The sequence below is a fragment of the Sphaerulina musiva genome, assembly GCF_000320565.1.
Source record: "Sphaerulina musiva SO2202 unplaced genomic scaffold SEPMUscaffold_1, whole genome shotgun sequence".
NCBI classification, from domain to species: domain Eukaryota; kingdom Fungi; phylum Ascomycota; class Dothideomycetes; order Mycosphaerellales; family Mycosphaerellaceae; genus Sphaerulina; species Sphaerulina musiva.
The window spans coordinates 3,008,795-3,026,930 of record NW_016017383.1 but is presented as its reverse complement, the minus strand read 5'-3'; the positions used below and the strand labels follow the sequence as shown (position 1 = coordinate 3,026,930).

The 18,136-nt window shown below is 52.8% G+C and overlaps 6 protein-coding genes across 6 annotated transcripts; 2 read left to right on the top strand and 4 right to left on the bottom strand.

The window, feature by feature from the left end:
• The first annotated feature begins 2,252 nt into the window (after nt 1-2,252).
• Nucleotides 2,253-6,186, top strand: SEPMUDRAFT_122663 (uncharacterized protein). Its single transcript, XM_016901790.1, has 3 exons — nt 2,253-5,351; nt 5,403-5,894; nt 5,978-6,186. The coding sequence occupies exon 1, from the start codon at nt 3,192-3,194 to the stop codon at nt 4,290-4,292; it is 1,101 nt and encodes a 366-aa protein (XP_016765368.1). The 5' UTR covers nt 2,253-3,191; the 3' UTR covers nt 4,293-5,351; nt 5,403-5,894; nt 5,978-6,186.
• Nucleotides 2,253-6,613, bottom strand: SEPMUDRAFT_57457 (glycosyltransferase family 31 protein; the record flags this gene model as incomplete). The annotated part of the gene is made up of 3 exons (XM_016909437.1): nt 2,253-5,351; nt 5,403-5,894; nt 5,978-6,613. 3 exons carry the CDS (start codon nt 6,611-6,613, stop codon nt 5,022-5,024), a joined length of 1,458 nt encoding a protein of 485 aa, XP_016765367.1. The 3' UTR covers nt 2,253-5,021.
• A 1,057-nt stretch (nt 6,614-7,670) lies between these two features.
• On the bottom strand, nt 7,671-10,460 carry SEPMUDRAFT_146327 (uncharacterized protein). The gene is made up of 8 exons (XM_016903579.1): nt 9,367-10,460; nt 9,143-9,240; nt 8,930-9,091; nt 8,754-8,781; nt 8,646-8,699; nt 8,263-8,491; nt 7,910-8,210; nt 7,671-7,837 (listed from the first exon to the last, which is right to left on the bottom strand). The coding sequence occupies exons 1-8, from the start codon at nt 10,272-10,274 to the stop codon at nt 7,761-7,763; spliced, it is 1,857 nt and encodes a 618-aa protein (XP_016765366.1). The 5' UTR covers nt 10,275-10,460; the 3' UTR covers nt 7,671-7,760.
• Nucleotides 10,461-10,771: 311 nt separating this feature from the next.
• Nucleotides 10,772-11,437, bottom strand: SEPMUDRAFT_23666 (nuclear movement protein nudC; the record flags this gene model as incomplete). Its single annotated transcript, XM_016908375.1, has 2 exons — nt 10,772-11,113; nt 11,225-11,437. Coding segments are annotated over 2 exons (555 nt in total), but the record flags the coding sequence as incomplete, so codon positions are not given.
• Nucleotides 11,438-11,772: 335 nt separating this feature from the next.
• Nucleotides 11,773-15,506, bottom strand: SEPMUDRAFT_146325 (Pkinase-domain-containing protein). The gene has a single exon (XM_016903578.1). It carries the CDS (start codon nt 15,214-15,216, stop codon nt 11,929-11,931), a length of 3,288 nt encoding a protein of 1,095 aa, XP_016765364.1. The 5' UTR covers nt 15,217-15,506; the 3' UTR covers nt 11,773-11,928.
• A 489-nt stretch (nt 15,507-15,995) lies between these two features.
• Nucleotides 15,996-18,126, top strand: SEPMUDRAFT_146324 (uncharacterized protein). Its single transcript, XM_016903577.1, has 3 exons — nt 15,996-16,243; nt 16,295-16,557; nt 16,618-18,126. The coding sequence occupies exon 3, from the start codon at nt 16,735-16,737 to the stop codon at nt 17,920-17,922; it is 1,188 nt and encodes a 395-aa protein (XP_016765363.1). The 5' UTR covers nt 15,996-16,243; nt 16,295-16,557; nt 16,618-16,734; the 3' UTR covers nt 17,923-18,126.
• The last annotated feature ends 10 nt before the right edge of the window (nt 18,127-18,136 follow it).

Below are 18,136 nucleotides of genomic sequence, written 5' to 3'. Positions count from 1 at the left end.
CGACGGCCTCAGGTATTTGCCCCCTCAGAGTGGACTACCTCCTAGTAGGAGGTACGGACAAGACGGGAACAGGACAGGACCCGACGGACGGTACGCTACCACTAGATGGATCATGACGGATTGACGGACAAAAAGTAACAAGAAACCTGCGCAGTGCGCACCAGAAACCTTCGGTCTGTGAATGATGAACATGGAGCTCCAATGCTGACTAACAGCCTACAGTGCCTTTGAGCGAGGTGAATGGAGGACATCCCTGCTCGTATACTGAGCTAGGCTGTAGCGAGTCGTGATCAGTTATCGACTAAACCCCTAGTGAGATGAAAAACCGTATGAACACTGAAGGAGTCAGAAGGACCGAAGGTTCAAGGCGCCCACTCACACAATCAAATTATCAATCATCACACTGGTGACTGTCCAGTGACAGACTAGTACTACAGTCACTACTCACTAGCACTCAAAAGTTTCCCTTCTCAGCTTCGGACTAGTGCGGTATCGATATTTACTTCATCTGATACTGTATCTTGTTACTGGTAGGAGGTAAGAGGTTGGTAGACAAGTTCGACTGTTTCATTTGCCTCTATACCGACAGAGAGCTCTGGCAATAATGTACCTCCTAACCCCTAGCTTGCTACCTATCTCGCTCAAATAGACTGTTTAGTGTATACTACAGTTACTACTTATTCATAGGTAAGAATACGACCACGCGAAAGCCCTGAAGGCGGCGAACGGTAAGTACGAAGCGATACGATGGCAAGGGGGGGAAGTCGTATAGGTAACACGGCAAGTCTTGCGCAGGGATTGTATCATTTGTATGTAGGTCGGACCTCGCGGCACTGCAAGCGCGTAGTCATCATGGACCCATGGTCATCATCAGCATACCTGTACTACCAAACTACCTTCTTTGGGACATACCTATATAAAGTAAGTACCTCGAGCTCTCAGCGGGTCTGTGAGACTCAGACTCCGGATTCGACATGGCCATGAGCATGATGAGCATCTTCTGGATTCTGGACCCTCACTCCCTCTGGACCCTCACTCCCTCTATACCCTGCTCATTGTAAATAACAGTCATCTACACTGCTGGTGCTGCCGCCCCTCTCGACCCATGTATACTACCTCCTACTTGGTCTAGCTCTACTGCACTCCTAGAACGGCGTTCGGGCGGGTTCTCCTTTGGGCATAAGCAACTATTATCAGCACATGCACAATTGGTCGAGTGCCGGACGCCCCCGACCGCGTGCGGCGTGTCCGTTCAATGAATTTTATGATTTTCCTCCTGACCCACCCCATTCCCAACACCGGGATGGAAGGGGACCAACAGCTCCGCCCAGTTTTATGCATCTCCTGCCTCAGGCTTCGGCTCTTTTTCCTGTTCCAATCGACTATAACTACATTTCGTAGTGTGTGGTGTATACGAGAGAGCAGACGCTGCACGGTAAGGTAGGAGGGGAGGTAGGAGGTGGTGCCAGCCCAGCGACGGGTCAGCTCGGCACGTTGTGAAAAGGTGCGGTTGTGGTGATCGCATGTTTCTCGTATTGTGATTTAAAGTTTTGGCCTCCAGCTGCAGCGTGAAGTTCCGTGGAGGTGTTTGGGTGTGTGTTGTTACCTCCTAGGAGGTACCTTAGTAGGTACGAGGATGCGGCTTCAACTCAGTCACGGCGGACGCACCTCCGGATCCCGTGCACGTCTGCCTCTTGGCTGGGCTGGGCTGGCCAGGCGCGTCGCGTTACATTGCCGTCTTTCTGTCTTCTGGTGCTCGACGCGTCAACCCAACCCCCAACACAACCTCCATCACTTCACCGCGCGCCACTGCCCACTCTACATGCGCAGACGCCGATTCTGTCCGCCTGGTCCTCATGGCGCCCCTCCGACCACAGCTCTCGGGCAGCCAGAAAATCACGTCTTTCTTCTCCAGCTCCGCCCTTCCGAGGGAGCGACGGCCAGACCCAGATGGCATTCCAGTTGGCGATGAGGAGGTTGTCGTTGCTTCGTCTGATGCGGGGAGCCGCAGGAGTGCGCAGCAGTCTTCTCCATCGCCACCGATCTTGCAAACCAACTCGGGCGCGACGAAGAAACGGGAATTAAGAGCAGGTACACCAGTGAGCACTGCTCCTCTGTCGAGCTCGGTGTGCGACAGCGGCAACACCCCCCCACGCCTACGTGGAAAGACCCCAGAGAATTCCTCCCGGCTAGCAGCGCAGCGAGTCAGCCCTGTTCAGTCTCCGCCGAGATACAACATCAACCCGATAGACGGCGCCGCCGATGTGACTCCAACAAAGGACTCGCCATACCGCGAACCCGCTCAGTCGTCGTCCAGACCGCGCCTCGTCGCTGGTGTGCCGACCTCCCGCCCAGTTTCGCATACGGCCCTCACGCCGAGCCTCCCTACAAGAGCTGGATGCGTGCCGAATCCCATAGCTTCACACGCTTCTGACTCCCGAACAACGACCACGACGATGCCAGCCAAGTCCTGCTCCTCATTTTCCACGTCCATCCGTTCAAGCGCGGATTCAGTCACCGCATTGCGCTCCTCCACTAATAGCAGGCGCATTGTGAAAGATGGCTTAAAAGCTATTGCGAATTCAGACTCAGACATGACGGATGACAGCAGCGGTGAAGAGTTGGCAGATCTCAGTTCATTCTTCGTCAAAAGACGAAAGCTCTCGCATGAGCCTGTCAAGGCAGTGCCTGCTCCGAAAAGCACGAGGTCGTCCGGCGGCGTCAGGCAGAACGAGCTCCTACAGTCAATGATCAAATCGCCACAAAAAAGGGTCTACAAGTACAGTCTCGCGTCATTGTCTCGCGAAGACCAAAAGATGAAGGAGTCACAAGTGAAGATTGCCAGCATGCAACAGGCTGTGGAGGAATCAAAGAGACGCGAAGAGGAAGCCGCAAGGCAGGAAGCACTCGGACCGAATATCGATACTGACAAAACCGTATCCCTAGAATGGGCCAGCGATGATGAAGAGGGTGACAGGAAGCTGAAGGCGTTGCAGAGAGTCGAGGCGTTGCACGCGACTGACAATTACTACTTTTTCTTGGACGACGAGCCGCTGTTCCAAGATTCGCCCTTCCCAGTCAACTCATTGCCAAATGAGCCATGGAGTAAGCTCTATGCCACAGACACATCACGCGAACAGGCATGTGTCTCTGGACTGGCCGCTGAGATGGTCTTGCACTTTCCATTGCCCATGGCAGTCACGAATTGGATGGCGCAGCAGCTGCTTCATGAGCGAAACGACGCGTTGTGCGAAGCGTACGTCGGTATTCTGGAAGCCTCGAGCAGCCATAACGAGTCGCTTTCAGATACGATAGCATCGTTGTCATCGATGTACAAGACTCGTTCTCTGTTCGAGAACAATTGGAAAGCTCCTGTTCGGCGAGGTCTTCCCGCCGGGCTCAAGTACGTGCTGCGAGTCGTACAGTCTCGTGCGCCCGCTGTTGATGATGTTGCACCAGACGCCGCACCAATCAAGACGATCGAGGCTTTCTTGGACTTGGCCATGATGAACCTCGATGATTTAGTGAGGAAGAATCACAACTTGTCGTCCACCCTGATGAAATGTATCGAAGATCTCCTAGATTCCCTTTCGGAGACATCATTCGAGAAGCTTGTTCCAGGAGTGCTGGCAGTCCTGGACGACTCGGAGAGAGAGCTTCCAATCCAGCTTCACTGCCGGCTCATCGCATCTCTTCCAGCCCGCACGACGCGCTCATATCATCTTCGCCGCCGCCTTGCACTCGACGTACTGTTGCCCAAGGACGAACGTAGGAAGGCGGAATCTTCTGAACGCAACTGGCTCGAGACTATCTTGAAAGCTCTGGAATCCGGACAACAATTTAACATCGGGGATGCAACCGATTATGCACTTCTCATGGCACTCATAAATGTCGCCGATATCGCTGTATCTGCTGGATTCACAGGCTACGACGCACTCCACCCTTCGCAAGCCTCGAGTGAGAAGAGTTCCCTGAGCATATATGCTGGGCCGCCTCCAGTATCACAAGCTGCAAAGATTCACAACCGTCAGATCGACGCAATTGTGTCGGAATTGGAGTACATGAAGAGTATAATTCAGCATGAATCGACCTCTCTTTGTCGCCAAGAACTCAAGGCTGCGTTGGAGAGAGTGACTGCAAGGCTCGGGACCAGTGTCCGCACAAGACCAAAGCCAAAAAAGCAAATATTTGGCACTGAGCGAAAACAGGCGCATTTTGCTACAAACATGCTAAAGATCGCACCTAACGCTCTCGACAGATCTGGTGCGGAAGAGACGGAGAGCATGGGCTGAACGGCTACACCTAGCATGGTGGATGACTTGCCTAGTCGGCCCGGCATCGATGATGTTGAGTCTACTGTAGAGGATGGCAATACTCAGCTACCCACGCCTGCGCCGGAGGCTGTGCTATTGGTAGCAGACGGCGAAGATGACATGGCGGCCGATGGAGTTTCTAGCTCCTCTGACGACCTCCGCACGGCTTACGACAACAGCCAGCCTCGAGACCGAACGGATGAAGGGCCATGCCTGACTCGATTTACAGTGAACGGTCTGGTCTATCCTGTCAGGTCCGATCAAGTGCGATTGTTCCACAACTCATTGGAAATATATCTACACTGCTTTTACTACCAGGATCCCGTGGAAACGTAGAGACCTTTACGGGTGCAACTTCCCAGTAAGCGAATGATTCCACCCACGATTGAGACTGGTAGCCAAGAATTTCATCGCCCTCTCGCTGTCTGCCTCACACGACTGACCCAGAGACTTGTTCAGGAGTAGTCTTGGTACTATGCAACATTTGATCGGCCAATCTCGTCGTGGCAGATCGCTACCCCTTTGACTCGGAGGTGATTTCTACCGCATGGCATACTCCATGGAACCCGGCCGTCTCTTCGCCATCATATCGAACCCATCTGCTAACGAGCAGCAGCAATTCTTGCCAATGGTGATGATGATGATGAGCTCCATCTCTGTAGTTTACCACGTGCAAGCCTGGTGTGGTGCACACATTCCAGCTGGTGCTCAATCTGTTATCCACTCTTCCCCTCCGTTACGACACGGCGGTTGATCGTCGGCAAACTGTATCATCCTCTCCGCTATCCAGCCAGATTCTACTCCCTTGACTCTCTCACCCAGGTGGGGTTTCTTAGAGAGCCTACACCTGGATTCGGTGCTCAACGAATATTGTATACATACGTCCAGAGCCTCACAGATTACGCGACAAGCCTCAAGGTCTTCGACCGGTCCATAGTCGTCCGGAGAAGAGTTGTCCCAATCCAATTTCGAACCAAGTGTGCGTGGGAGGACATACATCTTGTACATATCATGGTGGTGAAGGACGGCTTCGGGTTCCTGTTACGAGAAGAGTCAGTCGATGCTCAAGAGCCACTCAGAATTACCTACATCGATCTGTGCGAGCCATTCCATCTCCCACCTCCACAAATCCTCGACGACATGCGGTACCAGATGGTGATATGAGACGGTCGGCGCACACCATAGTCTCTGCGACCCGTCGATTCGAGTCCAATCGATGGAGCCAATGTCATCTCCTTGAAATATCGGCCACGCTTGTGTCAAATTGGTTCCAGAATCACTCATGGCCTTCCCTAGAATACCATCGCCAGCCCAAAACTCATTTGCGAACCATTCCCACTCGGACTGGTGCCCATTGAACATGCTCACGACACTCTCCAATGCAGGCTTGGAGATTACGTAGCCAGTTCCGCCATGAGCGAACATCACATCGCCAATCCACATTGGTGCCCCTATATAGTACGGCCTCGTGTGATCTAAAGCAGCGAGATAGTTGAGGAGTGTCTGCCAGTGCACATATGTATCCGTTTCTAGGAATATGTACCACTTTTGGTCTGGCCACTCATATAGCGTTCGATTGACCTAATGACCGCAGGTGTACAGTCAGCAGTCGCCTCCCCGTAGATGTGGCATCGAGCAAGGCGTTTGCAAGGTCCTCGACTTACCATGGGCAAGAATTTCCATTTATCCAATCTCCAGCCGGGGTTATCATTCTTCCCAAAATTGGTGCCCCGGGGACTGATTTGCCCACTGAGCTCGTGTGGCTGAAGTGCTCGACGACCACCGCCGTCCTGCAGTCTTCGCCAGAGCTCGAAGTCGGGATGTTGCGATTTGGTGACAGGGTTCACCGATTCCAGAGCATCGTAGATGTGGTGACCCTCAAACGTTTCTTCATAGTCGCTGAAGATCATGTGGTTCGGGAAACATCGCAGAGACGTGTTGAGATGCACCGGCAGCTTGTGCGCGAGCTCGGTGCCCCCCGTCTTGAAGATGACGACCGAGTCATTCGCCGTGGGCAAGTTTCGGCATGGCAAATCCCCAGTTCCTGGGATGGTATCATGATGTTGTTGTTGTTGTTGTTGATGATGATGATGATGATGATGATCGACCACCTGCTCTGTGGTGCGTTCGTGCGTGAACACGGCGGCTCCTGTCGATGTCGCAGCAGACCTGTCCCGGACCGAGATCCAACATACGGCAGTGACGACGGCAGCAAGAATAATGAGCAGGCGGCGTGGAGCACGCTGTCTCAGCACGAGTATGCTGCTGTTGCCGCGCTGGGAGAAGCGTCTGTCGGCCATGTCGTCGTGGACCTTGTGGTAGTAGTCTGGATAGACATATTTGTTCATCGTGTCGCTGTCGTCGAATGGGGGAGGAAATAAGAAAAGAAGTTCAGAGAGAGGGGGAGATGGAGATGGAGGAGATGCAAGAATGACGAGGAATTAAAAAACAAGAGAAAGAAGAAGTCGTTCTTGTATTGTACGGTATTGTACAGTACAACAACAACAAAAAGTTATTATACCTCACCAATCCATTTCGATTCGATTGAAATTTCAATCACTTTGTGTCGCACGGCAAGAGGAGAGCCTTTGAGAGATGAAACACCCAGATACACACATACATACCTATACATACACATACAAAAGTGTAAAAAGTGTCCAAAGTGTAAAAATACAAAGAGAATCAAGAAAAGTATGTAGCACCGATTGGCATTTATGTGCAGATCTTTTCCCTTTCCCTTTCATGATCGCAACAAATGCACGCACGAGAGAGGGGGTGGGGATGCGGCGCGCGAAAAGGATGATTGATTGTGATGATCATCATCGGACTTTTCTTTTGGCTTTGTGGCTTTTTCGGCCCCTGAACGATAGAAGGGGGGTTGTTTGAACAACAAGAAGAAAAAAGCGATATAATTGGAGAGAGAGAGAGAGAGAGAGAGAGAGAGAGAGAGAGAGAGAGAGAGAGAGAGAGAGAGAGAGTCATGCGAGTCTACTAGTAATATTATCAGTACATACACACACACACACACATATATATATATATATATATATATATACATGTCCTCCCACTGTGTGTGTGTGTGAGAGAGAGAGAGAGATGGGGAATGATGGCTGATGACATGGCGATAGAAAATCTACCTACATACGCTCCTACGGGACATATAGCACGTAGGTCGTGCCCAGCAGCAGAACTCTATGATGATGTGTGTGTGTGTGTGGTGTTGATAAACTCCACCTGTGGGGAATCAGGGGGAAGATTCAAGTTACAGAAGAGGCAAGGAGGCAAAAAGGCTGCAGTGGACGAAAATGGCAAAAGGCAAACGGGCAGGGCGGGGTATGGGGAGGAGTTCAAAGTTGTGTCGAGTTTATCTTTTGTTGATGGCTGCGCTAGCGCTACCAGTATATATACATAAGTTATACACTTGTCAGAGTGTCCCTGACTTCTGATTTACTTTCCCTCCTTCTCTTCCTGGTACTTCAGATAGGCTGTGGTAATCACCTGCTGAGCTGCTTTATATGTCTTCACTTCAGGTGCACAATCAGCATTGCCTTGACAGGACCGGTACTCGTCAACGACGATGAACAGCCTTCACTCACCATCGCCATCATCGTTCTTCGCTTCACCCTCTTCATCCTCTTCCGGCTTTTCACATTCGAAAGTGATGCCGCCAGATTGCATTTTGATGTTGTACTTGCCCCCTTCCCACAGGTCCTTGATAGTCAGCTCTCTGGTACGTCCAAGCGACTCAATGTCTCCAATGCGGTCAAGGGTGGCTTGTAGAAAGTCGTCAAACCCTTCCTCTGCGCAGATCTCACGAAAGGCGTTCATCATGGGCACCGAGTCCGGCCTCACGTTTGCATTGCTGTCAATTGCAAAGATGTTGATGGCATCGTAGCTCTGGTACAAACGTCAACCGTGGTGAGAAAACATAGACATGTGGGCAACTTACCTGTATGAAGTCTGCTCGAGTCATGATCTCTCTTGCCTTGTGTAGGGGGATTTCGGGCAGGATATGCCCTTGCTCGGGATGATATCGGTGCTCCATTTGTTTTTCCAGATCAACCATCGCCTTGGCTAGAACCATGGCAGCAGATGCAAACTTCTGTTGATCCATTACATCGTCATCCATCTCCGTCCCAAGGATCCAGCATTGGTTGAGGAACCAGGTTTTCTCTGCGCTGAAAGGAGCAGGTGTAAAGGTTAGCAAGTATCTCTGGAATTTGCGGACCTGTTTCAGCAGCGTCTGTCTTAAAGGCCAGCGCCCGGTAGCGGGTGAGCTGATCAGAAAAGGAGCGAGGAACGAAGATGTTCTCGACGCTCTACCTTGCTTACCGGCAGATGGAGAATGCTGTCTTGACCATATCGTCGGACTTTGCACATCGACTCCTGTAGGATTGTAAGCAAACGCGACAAATAGATACTACGAGGAGGTGATCATACAGATACGACATTCGCCCTCCAACCAGGTCTAAAAGTGAGTGTCTAAAGGTAAGCAAATGTCTCCAAGAATGGGCCCTCACCTCAATAGTCTGCCTTGAAGCCTGTCACCAGGAATGGGCTGGGGCACATTGAGGCCACGAGCATAGGGGACGCATTGCAAGTGGTGAGTAACTGACCATAAACCTGCTCCAATATCGACTCACTCGGGTGGTCGTTGCGGTATTTGGTGCGATAGTTCCGCAGTGCTGCTAATGCCTTTTGCTTGTCTAGATCGAGGATGCGAATGACGTTCATTCTGGTGGCGTATTGCTTGAGTCTCTCATATATCCAATAGTCATCTTTGCACGACAAGTAAGCGAAATGTCTCGCAGAAGGGGTGGCCAACATACCTGAATTGAATATGACAGTTGCGAGATTACTAGCTGACCATTGCTCCGCTCGCTGTTGTATCAACTCAAGCAAATCCTTGCCCCCATCGTCATCTCGCCTGCCGAAGGGTCAGCAAGGATTCTACGAGTATGCGGACGGACGTGTGTCAGAAAGGAGCTCAGCGCCACAGAGGAGGCCAGCCTGAGCTTGGTAGGACGTCAAGAAAAAACGTCAGTTCGCTTACAATAGATGCATGGAATTGAAAATCAAAATCAGTGGTCTCCCCACTTTCTGCCGTCTCTTGAGTGCAACCTTCTCGAGCTTGTTGAACGCTCGCTCTACATCTAGGAGCGCACCAGCATCACGAGGACCGCGGATCGAGAAGAATGAGCCCATATTGTCCTCGTGAAATTCAAAGTCAAGAGCCTTGCCGAGGCGAATTCGGAAAATCTCTGGATTGGCGTGAGCATCGAACATGGCGCAGCCTTCGCCATCGATTTTGGCCATGGCATCAATCAACATGCTCGATTTCCCCGTTCCCTTTTCACCAACAATGAGATGGTATTGGCCTCGCACTCTACCAGCAACAATGTCATCAATGAGGGCCTGTTCTTCACGAATGACCCAATGCTCGCGCTGATTATCCTCATCCATAAGGACGTGCCCGCCGGTGGCGGAGCCTTGCTTGGCCGTGGCGGCAATGTCAAGCACGGGGTCTCCAGGGTTGAAGGCATTCTCCATCTTCTCCAGAATCATATGCTTGTAGTAGCGAGTATAGCCATAGCCGACGGCGCCCAGAACGGCGACGGAGGCGAAAGTGGTCAAGGAAGCTTCAGCCATTTTGAAGGCGGTCTCTTTCCAGTCGAAGCGGGCGCCATTGGAGCTTTCCGAGCGGGAGCGGGAGCGGCTGCTTGAGGCGGCGTCGTCGTTGTTGTTGTTGTTGTCGTTGCTCTCGGCGGGACCGGCATCGGGCGGGCCAGGAGTCTGCGGTCCATAGGGCAATTGCAGATGTCTCGAGTGCGTCAATGTGACTCCGGTTCCGGGATGGGGCCAGAGGTACGTGTATGTGATTCCAGCAGGAGCAGGCCGGAGCACGGTCCGGGCATTGACCGGCAGCCCCGCAACTGCAACCGCACGCGCCACGCGCCGCATGATTAGTGAATTACAATCTACTATGGGGACGCGTCACCTGACGACCGAGGGCGTGGCGTGGCGGTGGTCAGCGATTTCTCCGGCGGGGCGGAGTGGCGCGTATCGCAGCGTCTCACAGCGCCTGGTGAATAACACTGCCAAGGTCATGAGATGTCGACATGTCGGTGCAAGTGCGTGGTGTCGCGCAGAGGAGCTTGAAGCAGAAGAAAAAGAGAGAGAATGAAGGAAAAAGACGGAGAAAATGGAAGAAAATCAAACAAAAAAGAAGGCGAGGTGCACAGGCGCAGGAGTACCAGGTAAAGAGTGAAGGTGAAAACGACACGACGCGAAACGAGGCGAAACCTGAGGCCAGTACGGGAGCGGGAATAGATAACGCCACGCCCCGATCACTTCGATAAGCTACCTCACTCCCTCACTACCCTCCTAGTGGCTACATGTAGTTGCATTAAGGTAAATTCGAGAGAGAGAGTCAGTCACATGACCTATGCTTCTCAGCTAATCTTCGCATTCGAAAAGTCCATCTCGGGATGCTGCGCTTGGAACTTCTGCAGCAACTCCAGCTTCTTCTGCTCGTCACTCGTAGGCTTCCCCATCTCCTTTTGCCGCTGGTCATACATCATCTTCTCCACCATCGACCTCGTCTCGCCGTCCAGGTCGCTCAGCTTCGAGTTGTCTGGCGCAATCTTGGCCGTGTCGATCTTGGGCGCCGATGTCACCACGTGCGCCCACCACTCCATCTTGTTCGCCTTGTCGAGGTGAATTGACAGCTCCTTGCCGTCTTTGCTGCTCTCGAGCGTCCACGCCGACTCGTCGACGATGATGGGGTGGGGAAACGTGCCCTGCACACACGCACACACACACACAGACCGCGTTAGTCGTCGCGTCGAAGGAAGAACTTGAGTGGTAGAGGAGAGAGACAGAGAGAGAGAGAGAGAGAGAGAGACGCATACTTCAATCAGAGGCTCCTGACCCTTGATGCCCGCCTTGAGGCTGGTCTTGGTGATGCTGACTTCCATATCTCGCCCCTTCACGTGCGCCGGAACAGGCGCCGTGAGATCGAGGTCCTGGATCGTCTGCACCCATTGGTATGGCAGCTGGCTCTGTTCCTGCTGCTCCCGCGCTCGCGCCTCCTTGTCCATCCGCTCACGCTCTTCCGCCGGCGGTGACGCTGCCCGCTCGTCTGCCATGGTAATGTTGATGTTGATGTTGATGTCGTCGGCGTCGGTGGTGGTGGTGGTGGTGCGGAGAGCATGGGATACCTAGCTGGCTGTGCGAGGGAAGCGGAACTGTTTGTGTACATTAAGGTATGACCTGAACTAAGGTAGCCCGCGATCGGACCTGCCTCCCTCCCACTTCGTCTCACTTGGTCTACAGCAACGGCACCTTCCTACCCACATCTACCCGACCTACCTACCTGACCCCACGGCGACTTGATGAACCATGATGAACGTTGCTGGGTGTGATGGAACCGAGTATAGATCTTCATACAGTCTGGTCATGTTTACCCCTCCTGCACCACGAGAAGACGAGGCAAAGGGCCTTCTTTCGGGAACTTCAAAAGACTGTCTACCTACACATATGCCATGCCCTGCCTCATCCTCCTCATTGCTAGCAAGCCTCTCCACATGCCGTCTTCCTTCGCGCACCTCCAATTCTACCCTCTGGCGGCTTGGTTGGAATATGGCACCTCATCTTCGTGATCTCCTGTCTGTGCAAAGGGTGACGAGTAAGGGGATTCCATCTCAACCACGAATCTGTTCGAACCCGATCGGCGTGTCTTGCCCTCTCCTTGGTTGATCTCGGCGATGAAATGCAGTCCCTTCTGCTTCTTGAGCCGCGGATATACCTCGATCACGTCGCCGGTGTGGAGCTTGCCGTACGTTTGCCGACCAGGTCCCTCGCTCTTTCGCAGTTTCTCGCCATTGATACTGACGCCATTGCTACTGTGCGTCAGTATTCCCACATATGCGCCTGGCAGAGCATCGAGATGTTCCTCGCCCTCGGGTATATTCTCAATTCCGGTGGCGTGGGTAAAGATCGTAAACGCAAACTTTCCCACGCGCGTGTCCTCTTTGTCCTCGTACACTGTCGTGCAATGCCTATCACGACCAAACGTGTTATTGCGTCGCGTGAGCTCAATCGTCACGTTCGCGAATGAATCTGGAGTAGACACAAGCCTGCCTACAGGATCGCCCCTCTTCGTCGTCGGGTACTCAGCGCCCGATAGAAGAACTTCAGACCCAGCAGCAGACATGTAGAACCCTGAGTAAGAGAGTCTAGCTTCAGTGGAAGGTACTGTCTCAGTGGCGTTCCTGACAGTAGTGTTGCGCGTCGCATGCGTGCTTGGCATAGACAGAGGCCGCTTCGGGTAATACTTGGGCTCCTTGACGAAATCGTGACCGCTGACCCGAGAAGCATACTCCGCATTATGTGTACTGGGGTCGGCTGGATCGTAATAGTAGGATGCAAGCAGTGGCATGATTATCTCCCGCTTGAAAGGGACCTGTCTTGGAGTCTCCTCTTGATCATTTGAAACGGTCAATTCGTTATGATCGTCTTCAACGCTCCCCCGAAGTGGTGTATCAGCAGGACTAACATCGCCATCCTCAACATCAGTGGTGTCAAAGGAGCTTGGTAGGAATGGTGAGTCTATATCCATGTCCCGAACCAGTGCCTCTGTGCCACGTAAACTGCCAGTAAGACTTTGACCGTGCAGCGTGGATTGGCTTTGACCCGATGGTGCATCTGCTTGAGAGTCCGTACGGCTGCTCATGACAGCGTGTCGCTCCCCAGCGAAGGCCGGAACCTTCACATTTGTCTGGCTGATCTCACCGAACAGCTTCGGAGTCCTGCCGAGTGTCACTGGTTGAGGCGGAGGCCGGGCTTGTGCGTGTGCTTGACTATCAAGCTGAGTATCGTCGACGATCGGAATAGACTTCATGGACTCCGAACTCGAATCACCTAGCTCCTCTGAATGAGCATTGTCGTTATTGGTGGTCTTCACCCGCTTCGACTTGCGCGGGTCCAAAAAGTCCATGTCCGACTCGTTAAGGCTGACTTCGTCTTGGTACTGGCTGAATCCAGTTGCAGCCGCCGCCGCACGTTCGTCCAGACTTAGGGAAGCGACATCCTCTTCAGCGCCTGCAACCGCGTCGTGATCCTCCTCCTGAATGTCATGCAAAGCAAGCTCGTATGGTCGTTGTGGTGGATTCTCGAGCCCGAACCACGGATGGCGCAAACAGTCTTCGGCGGAGAAACGTGCTAAATGATCAGTGTTGAGCATGGACACGAGCAGGTCGATAGCAGAGCTTGACACGCCACGCTTGATGAGGGGGCTGGCATCCAAAGGCGTGTGCATGATGTTGTCGAACATGCCGCGACCAGTGGCATCCGCAATTCCCTCGAATGGCGGTTTGTGGCACAATGTATACCAAAGCACCGCTCCAAAAGACCAAACGTCGACTGCATGACTGTAGCTGTGGAATTTTCGATGAGCTCGAGGCTCCCGCGACCGTTTCACGCCTCGCTGCGCAGCAGGATGAGAGTCGTAATGTGGAAACACTTCGGGTGCACAGTAGAGCAAGGTACCACAGAAGGTCTTCAAGAATGTGTCGTTGTGGTTGATTACCTTGGAAAGTCCAAAGTCGGAGAGTTTCACCCGGAAATCTTCCGGCTCTGTAGTCAAGAGTAAAATGTTGTCTGGTTTGATATCGCGGTGGGTGATGTTCTTCTTGTGAAGATAATCTAAAGCGTCCAGAATTTGATGAGCCATCTGCTTTCCCATCTTCTCAGGCAGAGGGCCATATTGTGCAAGATACTGCTGTAGATCACCGCAAGGAACATACTCCATAATGATGTACAAATAGTCCTTCTCTTCGTGCCATCCCCTGTAGTCAACAACACTGGGATGAGAGATTGACTGCATGATCTCCATCTCGTTGTCAAGCTTACGGTCTAGAATGCCGTTCTTCATAAAGCGGCGCTTCTCCAGCTCCTTTGCGGCATACAGATGGCCATCACGTTTGGTGGCGAGCTGATAGACGCTAGCGAAGGCACCTTTGCCAACAGTGCCCACCACGTTATATTCTTTGCCGCCATTCCACCTCATACCGTGGTTGTTGTTGGGCATTAGTGCAGTGAAGGTTGTGTGGCGCCTAGGCGTGAAGTCTGGTGGCCCAACGGGTAGTCCCTTGGACATGCGCCATTGTCGGATAACCTCTGCTTGCCGAATCAGATAGTTCTGCATGGCGTTTTCGTACGCTGGGTAGTGCTCATCACGTTGAGGGAAGCGGACAATGAACTTGACCACCTCATCCGGAGACGGTGATAGAACCTGGATGACGGAGCCTTGGGTGAGCATGCGACTATGAGGGTGATGACTAGTGCTCCCCTTAAGAAGCATCTCATCCACCATGGTTCCATTCGTGCTCAGATCTTTAATCATAAGGACCCCTGTCTCGTTCAAATGAATACAGAAGTGTGTATTGCTGATACGTCGGTTGGTATCCCTCGTAATGGCAATATCGCAGGACTCTGGATTTCGGCCAAATGTCAAACCAAGCTGTGCTTGTTTAGGTCGGTTTGAGAAGCGGAAGGCCAGGTCCAGAGGAGCTTGTCCCCGTCTCGCAGCCTCATCTTCATCCACAATGAATGTCACATCTTCCGGAGGCTCTTCTTCCGGCAGATCTCGGTACTGCAGGCAGAATTGAGGCTTCGCTCGGGAGTGTTCTCGTGTGAGCTTGTATGCGGCCGGTGTCGATGGGTGGAGGATGCAGATGACATCCGATACATCCTCAGCATGCAGACCCGAGGCATTCAAGCCTAGTCGTCTCGGATCCACAAATTCCTGGGTCATTTGTGTGCATTGCGTGGACTGTTCGTCATCGAAGTCGTCGGTGGACACATTGCGCAGGTCCAGCGGATCGAGTCGAGGGTGGTTCATCGCAGCGGTGCCCGCACGAGGGGGCTCAGCAAAGGATCAAAGGGGGATGCACAATGGTGCAGGCGACGGAGGAAGCGTGAAGGTGTGAGGAGCCACAGGAGGAATTCACGAGGGCGAGGAGAAAGGCGGCAGGCAGTGGGTGTGTGCTAGATGTAGGTAGGTGTAGGCATCCAATGCCTGAAGAGTGAGCGATCGACCACGGGCTCGCAAGATTGGCAACGGCATCAATAGAGAGGTGAATCCGAATGGAGAAAAGAGTCGAAGTTGAAGATGGGCCGCGAAAGAAAATGTGACAGCAGCATATTGTCGTCGAGGGTCTTCCTGTAGGCAGCAAGAGCTAATGTACCTAACCGTTCAATGCGGAACGCGAAAGTTCCACGTTCCCAGCTCTTTGATTGGCCCGTCAAAAATCGCGAAACGACCCAGCAGACGATGACCTGTTTATGCATCTTGATCATTAGTTATTCCTTGGGTACATAGTGGGTGGTAGTACTACGACAGGTCTCTTTCATAGACCGTACCAGGACTATCAAGATACATGTATGTTCCACCAAGCAGAAGGTGCTGTACAGTGGTTCGGCGAGAAGAAGTCGAGAGTCTCCGACGCGGTCGAGCTGATGATACACGAAAAGTACCTATCTCCCAAACAGCCTACAGGTTACAGTCAACCGTCTGCAACCCGCGAGAGCTGGGCCGACACCAAAGCCAGTCGATTGCATCTGGATATGCTTGGCTGAAACGAGAGTGTACTGACAACATACCTACCTCCTCTCCTATAGGTACCCTACCCTACCTACATGTACCTACCGGTAGAAGTCAGGTACAGCCTTATAGGTACAGACAGGTACTGTACCTCCTACGAGTACCTCCTACCTCCTCGTGGGACCTCCAGTCCTGACTCGTGAGTTCAAAGCTCCCGATGTCCCCGCGACTCCCCGCGACCGGCCGACGTTCGTGCGAAAGGAAACCTCACATGGAGTGGGTGGGGGTGGGGGCTGGGCTGCCCTGTGGCTTGACCTTACCTAAGGTACCTTATTGTTCCTACCTTACCTTACCTACCTTACTAAGGTACCTACAGGTAGATGTGGTAGCTCGTCGGGGATGTCTTGGCACCCGCCGGCACGGTCGAAAGGATGCGACACACCACTTCCGACACGAGAGCGCCATGATTGAATCAACGATGCTTGGACTGTTAGAGCCGGAGCGCCCCCAGAGTGGGTCTCCACCACGACTCTTATACTACTACTTATCACTCCTACTCCTACGACAGCGAAAGGTACATGTATCCTCATTGCTGCCTGTCGCTACTACCTGTACCTACTACCAGTTACACTGTCTCGTGTGAGTGTACAAGCAGCTAACGCCTCTTCGATCACATGCAAGACTGACGACCTCGCCCAGCAAGACTGGTTGTGTTCTGCCAGCTATCGCATCCTCTCTGCACCTGCACCTGCATCTGCTTCCGTCCTTGACCTAGCCAACCTACTTCATTCTCTTCTCCTCGACCAGTAAAAGGCCATGGTGCCGCCGCCGCCAGAACCTCGAGACCTTCTGCCTCCACTTCTCGCATGTCTTCCAACAACATTCGTCTCCTCGCAACCTCCCCCCGCACTGTTACCACTGCTCGCGCCTATTCTCCGCCAACGAGTGAATTTCCTGTCCGGGAATACCACTGATGGCTGGTTGCCGTTGCTGTCATGGAACACGAGCTTGGGCGCGAAACTGCTCAAAACGGTGGAGCGGATGAATCTCGAACCACACCCCGTATCAGGAGAACTAGAGCTGGAAGATGTCAGGCCTGCCAGGTACAGGTCCCTGGATCGAGAGACGTTGCAAGCTCGGCTGGAGGTGGACCAATTTGACCTGCTGCCCATCTACGTGTGGTGTGAGAACGACGAGCACGGCTTGTCTGGGCCAGGATGGAGACTCGCAGAACTACGGACGCTTGACGATTCCGAAGACGGTTCACAATGGCTCGAATCTGCGGCCGAGGCTGGCGAAGTGGCTGCAAATGGCCATGTGCTACCAACGCATCCCGACGGCCGCACTGAGACTTTGGCCAGACAAATTGGGGACGATTCGAACGATGACTACTGGGCAGCATATGATAGGAGTCCTGGGCAAACGCCTGCGCGGACGCCGGCAAAATGCTCTCCAGCTCCGTTCGCAGCCAATGTCGCAGGAGGGTTCTCAAACCGAGAAGAGGAGGATTACTACGCGCGATATGGCGAGGAGGTGCAACCAGCAATGGACTCACACGACCCGGATGAAGAGTATGGCGAAGCAGCGGGGAGTACATTGAATGGCGATGCGCTGGCTGCCATTCACGCACCTGATCGCACCGACTCTGCCGATTATTATGCCTCCCTTCAACCACATGCGGATTGGAAAGCCAATAATGAGCAGCATGACTCTGCCGTCGCCACCGCGAACAAGCAAAGTCCTCACCAGAGCCACAATTCCCTTTCTATGCCTCGACCGATGTCGCCAACTTCATCGAATTCCAGCGTGGATCGATTGGAAGACAAGGCTGCAGAGATGGAATTGAGCTACGACCAAGCACAACTTGCGATCAAGCAGCATATAAGTACGGATATGAAGAGTCTATTTCGACTGGCAAAGGCGTCTGGAATGCAGCGCACAGAATTCGAGCGGATAGTTAGAAGGGAGCTAGACGTGCTTAGCATGCTTGATTCCGATGAGTGAGGCACGCGATCTTTGCGTACCTTCGCCCACATGATTGAACGATGGACAGAAAGTTGACGGCATGTTTAGCGAATACATTATACTCACAGGGAAGAGATTGGGCAGGGCAGCAAATACCTCTGTAGGACGTATCGCGCCACCTCTTGTAGTCCCTGCAACGTTTGTTAGATAAGGAAGGCTTGAGCAGGCGTCGGCAGTTATTACAACATCCCTT